Genomic DNA, 9,115 nt, shown 5'->3' with positions numbered 1-9,115 from the left:
CAATGGTGACTTAGGTTTTCGGAATAATAAAGCAAAAAAAAAAAAAAAAAAAACTTTCGTTATACATACTTACACATAAGCATTATTCCCTACCATTCCTCTCCGCTCTTCTCGCAAAACCTAAACAAAAAAGACCATCTCTTTCCTCTGTTTTTTTCAATCTGCATGCCTTAACATAACCCTTATACAACAAGGAGAAAGGAGAAAATTTTGTAATTTTCTCCATTCTGAATCACAGAGAAGCTCCATTAGGCAATATAGCCAATGGCAGCTCCTACCTATCTCAATCGCTTTACATTCAAGAAGTTACCTTTAACTACCGTTCCTGTGCCTTTGCTAATTCATGGCTTAGTTGGTTTCTTCTTGTTGTACATAATCTTTGATTGGGGAAGAAAATTTATCAACTTTTTGTCCCAAGCACAAAATTCTAAAAAATCCACCAAAGTTGGTCCATCAGACCACCTGGAAAAAAACAAGAAAACAACCCCTTATATGTTAGTTGATGGAAGCTTATGCAGAGAAGAGGTAGAGATTATAATGGCTAAATTGGGAATTTTTTGCCACCCTGAAGGTGAAAAACTACAGGAGAGGTTTGATTTAGACAATTTATATGACTTGTTTGGAGAAGAAGAAGAAGAATATAATAATATGCAGGATTTAGGAGAAGCTTTTAATGTATTTGATCAGAACAAAGATGGTTTTATTGATGAAAGGGAATTGCAGAGAGTGCTGTTTGCTCTTGGATTAAAGCAAGCTGCAGAATTGGAAAATTGCAGAAAGATGATCTTGGCTTTTGATGAAGATGGCGATGGCAGGATCGCTTTTGAGGAATTCGTAAAAATGATTTAATGATTTTTGTTAAGCTTAATTTTACTGGATTTTATTCTTTTTGCCTAAACAAGAAAATATTATAATTACCAATGGCTGATCCCATTCTTTGTTGGATATGTGTTTTTTTTTCCTTTTGGTAATAGTTTTATTTTTTATGAAATTTTGCGCGACTATTTTGTTTTAAGAATCTCCTAGTTCTGGTAGCGTGTGTAAGAATTATACTGAGTTATGCGAAATTAGTTATGAATGAGTAATGTTGGAATTAGTTATGATGAGATTAGTTATACTATAATTATTTTTTATCGTTTGGTTTGGTATATTAAAAATAATATGCATTTCATAATTTTTTTTAAAATTATTTATTTACAAAAATACCCTCCATATTCTTTGAAAATGATTTGGAAAAGATTTTGAAATTCTCATACATGCTTATTCATGTATTAAAAATCATGGTATTTCCAATGTCATAGTTTGCTACATATAAGAATAGTACCGAATAAGGTGTATAACTAATGCATGTGCGTATTACTTATACATAAGTGAAAAAATACTATTGTACCAAATGAGAAATTAATAATACCAAAGTTAATAAATGTATTATTTTTCCTAATAATTCATACCAAACGACCCCTTATTATTATTATTATTATTATTATTATTATTGCCATTGCTAGTTTATTTGAATTATATTGATGTAATTTTATTTTTCACTGAAATATTTGAAGGGGTAAAAAACTGTGTTCTGGAAATTTTTAGCACACTTAGCTTATAGTATGTATAATCTAGTCCATGTAACTAGTTCTTCGGCCGTGTGTTATATATCGTAGGTCCTGAAAATTTTAATCAATATGATAGTGTAAAGAAGACCATTTCAATAGGGGTTGCAGACTTGCAGCTCTTCTGTCCTTTTTCAGAAGTTAAATGCAATTGAATAACTCGTTATCTTTTCTTTCATCCCTTTTTCTAGGGTGCTTATCACTTAGTAATCCTCTTTTGTTGTCTTTTTTTTATTTATTATGGTGTCTTCGTTACTTTAAGACAAAGAGGCTACCAAAAACAAGAATGTCTTCGTTCATTTGGAATTCTCGATGTTTCGTAGGAAAAGGGCTTCTTCAAACAAAGACCAACATCTTACAATGGGCTTAGCTCCTGAAATATGTTTTTTTTTTTGGGCTCTTTACCTAACTAAAAGGTGAAGATGATTGAGGAGCGGCTTCGTACAATACAGTCTAGTCAGAAAAGTTATGTTGACAGGAGGCTCGTGATGTTGCATACATGGTGAGTGAGAAGATTCTACTAAGCGTTTTGCCCACGAGGGGTGTGATGAGATTCGGGAAGAAGGGAAAGTTTAGCCCAGGTATATTGGTCCTTTTGAGGTGCTTGAGAGGGTTGGAGGGGTGACCTACAGACTTGCCTTGCCACCTAGTTTATCGGGTGTTCACCCATATTTTATGTTTCGATACTCCGGTAGTATTATGGTAATCCGTCACATGTTTTGGACTTTAGCACGGTACAACTAGATGGGGATTTGACCTATGATGTGGAGCCGATGGCTATTCTGGACTGACATGTTTGAAAGTTGAGGTCGAAGAATATAACTTTAGTGAAGGTGCATTGGAGGGATCCGCTAGTTGAGGAGGCTACATGGGAGACCAAGCGAGAGATGCGGAGCAGATATCCACACCTATTTGAGACTCCATGTATGATTCTAGACCTGTTCGAGGCCGAACACTTGTTTAAGAGGAGGAGAATGTAACGACCCGGCCGGTCGTTTTGCATATTTTAGCTCCGATTCCCCTATGTGATGCTTTACATATGTGTATTTATGGTTATGCGATTCGCGCAGCTGATTGGTGTGATTTTGGGTGAGTTTTGGTGTGATTTGGGATACTTAGTCCATTGGTTGAAGGCTTTAGTTGTAAGAGTTGACCGGAGTTCGACGTTTTTGTAGACGAATCCAGAATGGTGTTTTGATGGCTCCAATAGCTTTGTATGATAATTTTGGACTCAAGCGTAAGTCCGAATGTGAATTTTGAGGTATGTAGGTTATTTTGGCTTGAATTGGCAAAAGTTGGAAAGTTTAAGGTTTGGAATATTGATAGGTTTCACCGAGGGTTGACTTTATATATATCGGGCTCGGATTGTGATTTCGAGAGTTGACATAGGTCCGTGGTATTATTTGGGACTTGCATGCAAAATTTGAGGGAATTCGGAGTTGTTTAGTCTTGTTCGACGCAAGTTTTGAATTTGAAAATGTTCATTACATCATTAGGCTTGAATTGAGGTGCGATTCGTAATTTTGATTGGTGTGATTTGAGGCCTCGAGTAGGTTCATGCTATATTTTTAGATTGGTCGATATATTTGAAAGGGGTCCCGGGGGCCTCGAGTATGTTTCGGGTTGAGTTCGGATCAACTGGAGACTTGGAGGAATTGCTGAAGTCTGCTGAGATCTGGTGCTTTCGCACTTCTGATGTTTGGGCCGCAAATGCGGCTGGCTAGCTGTATTTGCAATATTTGTCTAAGGGAGCTGGGTCCGCAGGTGCGGACCTGGAAGCGCAGATGCACAATCATAGAAGCAAAAAATATCCACAGAAGCGGATGTGAGCAGGGACCGCAGGTGTGGTGCTTTGTTCGTAGAAGCGAAATTTTTGGTCTTAAGTGAAGGCTGCATTTGCGATGCATTTTATGCAGATGCGACTGCTGGGCAGCAAAAGCGAGGGCAAAATATAGTTTCGTTGAGGGATTTTTTATTTATCACATTTTGAGTTAGAGAGCTCGGTTTTGGGCGATTTTGGAGGAGATTTTTACGATTTGGATTGGGGTAAGTATTTTTGACTCAAATTTATTATTATTTTATGATTCTGACCTTGATTTTAGTGTTTGATTAGTGATTTGAATTGAAAAAATTGGGAATTTTGGTACAAACATTTTGAAAACATAGATTGATGATTTGAAAGCCGATTTGATGTCGGAATTGAATGATGTTGGTGTGGTTGGACTCGTATCAGAGTGGGTGTTCGAAATTTATGAGTTTGATTGGGTTATGAGGTGCAGGTCCGGGGTTGACTTTTTGAGTTGGTTTTTTGATTTTCTTTAAAGATCGAATCTTTATAAATCGGAATTGCTTCCTATAGCTTTTATTTATAATTTAAGTTACTATGGCTAGATTCGAGTCGTCAGGAGTTTAATTTGTGCGGGAAAGGATTGTTAATGGACTGATTTAGCTTATTTGAGGTAAGTATCTTGCCTAACTTTGTGTGGGAGAAATACCCCTTAGGTGCTACCCCTGATTGTTGATTTCTATGATATGTTGAGTGACGTGTACATTATGTGATACAAGCACTATGTGTGGTTATGCCTTAATATAATAATGAACTTTATATGAAACTTGTGAAATCACTTTAAGATTATTTGATCATTCTCATTTTATTGACATAGCCATAGACATGTCTTATTTATTGCACATCTATCCGCTTCTATGATTATTTATTTTTTTCTCGTCCACGGTTGTTGAAAAGTTGTAAACTTATACATTTATGACACTTTGGTACTATTGTTGTGATATTATGGAACTTGGCGTTATTGTTTTGTGGTACCGTGGCACTTGTGGACATGTTGAACGAATTGATTGTGGTGTTAACATGAGGTTTTGCTGTGCGCTTTCTTTATCTATGATTGTGCGCGTGGGCCAAAATAAGGGTAGCGTTATCTCGGACTGCCCACATAGCGTATTAATGGTGGCTATACGCGCATGTGGCAAAATAAGGATGGCATATCACTTTATGTGCAAATGCGGCGTAATAAGGGTGGCATTTGATGATGTTATGTGATATTTCGGGGTGTTTTGTTGTTGTTGTTGTGATTGTGCTAAGAGGGGTTGATATTTCATTCTCATAATTTTTTCTGAAAGCTTACGTGTTGCACTTATCTGAGTTAATTACAGTATATGACATTTTATCACATTCTCTACTTCTATTTGACGTTCCATGATCAAGATTAGTTTTACTACACTGAGTTGTTATTACTTGTTCATAAGGGGTTGTGATTATTGTTTTTAGTTATATTCCTATTATCAGTTTTCTTTGATATATAATTATTACACAGGTTATTTGTCTAGTGAGTATCACACGACTTGAACCTCGTCACTACTCCACCCCAAGTTAGTCTTGATACTTACTGGGTACCGATTATGGTGTACTCAAGTTACGCTTCTGTACATCTTTTGTGCAGATCCAGGTACCTCGGACCGGACTGATCAACAGTGAGGCTTAGCACACACCAGAGACTTCAAAGTATCCCTGCATGATCCGACCGCAGGCATCGGAATCACCCTCTTGTTTCACTTCTACTGTTTATGTATTTCAGACAGTACTGTATTTTGATATTAATCTCGTGTATTTAGTTAGAGCTTGCGACTCTGTACCACCTAGTTCTGGGATATTATGTTGAGTATTTTCCGCTTGGACCTGTATTACTCTCATTTTCGCTTTTATGTTAAACTATGTCTAGTTATTTCATGCTTTTTATTGTATTAAATAATATTTTATGACCGGCTTATCTTGTTGAGAGACTAAGTGTCATCACGACTCCCAAGAAGTAATTTTGGGCCGCGACACATATTACATCTTGGTAGCAGCAAACTCAATATATCAATAGTAGCAACAAAAATATTTTTTTTATAGCATAACCTCACCAAAATCGAAACTCCAACAATATGCCTAAGATCTCGTACCTTTGTAACATAAGGATTTGTCCCTTATTTATCTCCTAAACTTCCTTAATCCCCAACCCTATCGATTCCATTCCTTTTTATCTTTTTAGATAATACATATATTATTTAACATGTATTTGACTAATTTTATAATTTTTGGTTTATGATTTCTTTCATATTTGTATATTTAAATCTTAATTATATATAACAAGTATATTAATTTTGACATTGTAAATATTACACAAATATATTAAATATATAGAATGTATATTTAGAGTAATTAAGTTTTATACCGTAAATATTCTACAAATATACTAGATATATGCATAGGTTTTTTCTTGAAGATTTTCATATTTATGGTATATTTCTAGCATAAATATTTTACATCTTAAACATACCATGAACATCCCATAAAATCTTTTCCAGCTAAGCACATTATTAATATACAAGATATAAACTAAAAAATGTATGCATATTTTAGTTGAAAATATATAAGGTATATTTGTCGTATATACATTACCAACAATTTATATATATATATATATATATATATATATATATATATATATATATATATATATATATATATATATATATATATATATAAGCAAAAATATTTAAATTTATTTCTTATATGTAAGAATGGAGATGGTAGGTGGCAACCACAAAGGGAGGGGGGGTTGCCATTACAAAGGAGTTAAAATTAGAAAGTTTTACAATAATGATGAGAGAGAAAGGATATCAATATTATTAGGATAAAACTGACTCATTAATTTGAGGGTCAGTTAAAATATTTAAAGTATGCTAGAATTGTAAAAGAAATTGCCATTAATGGAATAAATGAAGAATAATATTATTAATGAAAAATAATATTAAATAAAGGATTGGGCATATAAAAATCTCTTTTTTTTTTTTTTTGGTTAAAACATGAAAGGAATAATATTATGACTTAATCAAGGTCATTACAAATGGAGGTGCTATATAGAGCACATAAGTTACCTATGGGGCCGAATTATTAAATGTGCTAGCTGATATAGTTCTAACAAAAGTAATCGCGATTTTGTTGAGCTGATGAAACAAACAATCTTCTATATTATATTAAAAGATGGGTAGTGAATCATGTGGTTAATTCAAGTTGCAAGTTAAAAAGAAGCCACTTGACAATTTTAAGACAACACTAATAATTTAAATTATAAATGCAAACCTAATTAATGGAAGTAGTAGTTCAATAAGAATTATTTTTTAATTATGATAGAAAATATATTTGACGTTTGTTGACTAATCAAAATCTATATTATATTATTAAATATAGATTTTAATTTGAAAAATAAATAACATAAAATAGTATAATTTAGTTAACCTTTTTTTTTTGTATAATTATGGTAGGGACGTCTGTTGACTAATCAATTAAAGATTGATGAAGCATTCTTTAATTGATCAAGCTTTGTATCTGACCTTATTTGGGTATAATATACAGTACTGGTAGGAATCCCTTTTTGAGAAAGAATCAATTAATTTTTTTTTTTGTATCTTACATATTGATTTTAAGTTAAAATAATAATTCTTTATTTAATTGATCAAGCTTTGTATTTGGCCTTATTTGGGTACAATATACATTACTGTAGGTATCTTTAATTAAATTTTTGTGTATAATTCAGTTATGCTTGGTATCCTTTTTTGAGAAAGAATCAATTAAATTTTTGTTTTGTATCTTACACATTGATTTTAAGTTGAGATAATAATTCTTTATTTAGTACGAGCTTTGTATCTGACCTTATTTGTGTACAATATACATTACTGTAGGTATCTTTTTTTACAAGGAAACAATCAAAATATTCATTTTGACATTTACACATACCTTTTATAAAAATTAGGTTTTCAAATAACTAAGGTTCCGACTCCTTTTATAGTCTTTCCTTAGAAATCTTTATTTCAACAACTTTTGCTTAGGTTTGGCTTCTCTACATTGCTTGGGGTTTAGCTTCCGCACAAATAAATTGTGATTTATTCAATTTGACATACTGCAAAATATGACTCCAAACTATAACTGTATTAGCAAAATATCAATATCCAAAATGAGTTGGAATTTGAAGGTTCGTGTTGTTAGATTATGGCACGTTCCAGACCGCGAAAAACCAGAAAATCCTAACTCAATTGAATTAATTATTCAAAGATAAAAAGATGCATACTCTTTTACCTGCTATTATTTTTTTCTGTCTTTCGAGTTGTGATGTATTTTCTTCAAGTTATGCGCCTTAATAACTTAAATTTCTTTTCACATTTTTTGTTTTAGGGAGATCGAATTCATGCAACTATTGGAAGATCGGTTATGCGTATTTTCAAAACAAAAATACATGAAATGGGATTGTATGTTATGAAGAACTTTGTGGTTGGACCAAACAATATGAAAATTAAGACCAACAAGTATAAATTAAAACTAATGTTTTCTTATAGGACGAGTGTGGATAAAATTAATGATCCATAGTTTAGTTTGAATATCTTCAACTTTAGACCTTATTAGAATGTCACAAATCAACTTGAGGTTGATGAGAATAAAATATTCGGTAATTGTTTTATCTTTCGTTATTTTTTTGTTGAATATTTTATCAACTTATTCGTAACTATTTATTTAAACGTGGCAGATGTTATAGGAGAAGTTATTAGTCATGGCAACGTAGAATCATACAATCAAAGTGGTAAAACAAGTACCTTTATGAGCTTGGAGCTTGAGGATCATGAGTACGACTGCAACTATGAATTGAATTAGTTATAGATTCCATTACTATTATTTTCTCATTATTAATATGTGTTTTACATATAGGAGGAACAATATTTCAGCAACATTTTGGGGGAATTGTAGATGAAATCTTGCCCCACTTGGATGGATCACCTAATCAACCTGTCATAGTGGTTATGCAGCTAATAAAAGCTCACAGATTTTAAGGTATTCAGATTGTAATATTTTAATTTGACTTCTATTTGTGTGTGTGTGTTTTTAAAAGGAAGTTAATTTTATATGTAGACAAATATTCTGTGCGTAATACTTGGCATTCCTCAAAGCTTTGGATTAATCCTGATCTTCCACAAGTTGCTGAATTCATATCCAGGTTTTTTATATACAATATTAAATTTATATAGGTACTACATAATGTTTTTAGCATATTTAGAACTAATACAAACTTGGATAAATGCATATTAGAAGTGGGCGTGAAGTTAACTCTGAGAGTATTAGTCAAACAATTTCTCAATGTAGTTATTCTATTTCTGAAGAACTGGCTGCTGGAATTGTAGAAGTTAAAAGTATTGGAGAATTAATTGATTGCTTGTAGGTAAGTAAAATGTTCTTTAGATAAACCATGACTAACAAATACAAATTTGTCATCTTATAAACCTGACAGACATACAACTATAAATATCCACAACTGGACCAGTTGGCAATAAATTTCACATGATAATTATAACCAGATATGCTACCACATGAATGTGTTAGTTATACGTAATATACGTGTTGGATTCCTTTTGTACAGGAAGGGAAAATCTGGATTGTTGCTACTATGATAAATCTAGAACTT

General features: G+C 32.6%; 1 protein-coding gene across 1 annotated transcript; it reads left to right on the top strand.

Moving 5' to 3' along the window:
- The first annotated feature begins 264 nt into the window (after window positions 1-264).
- Window positions 265-849, top strand: LOC138905542 (calmodulin-like protein 3). The gene has a single exon (XM_070194063.1). It carries the CDS (start codon window positions 265-267, stop codon window positions 847-849), a length of 585 nt encoding a protein of 194 aa, XP_070050164.1.
- Window positions 850-9,115: the final 8,266 nt, after the last annotated feature.

The sequence above is a fragment of the Nicotiana tomentosiformis genome, chromosome 2 (assembly GCF_000390325.3).
Source record: "Nicotiana tomentosiformis chromosome 2, ASM39032v3, whole genome shotgun sequence".
NCBI lineage: Eukaryota > Viridiplantae > Streptophyta > Magnoliopsida > Solanales > Solanaceae > Nicotiana > Nicotiana tomentosiformis.
Note: the sequence above shows the minus strand (reverse complement) of the source record. Positions and strands in the feature narration are given on the sequence as shown.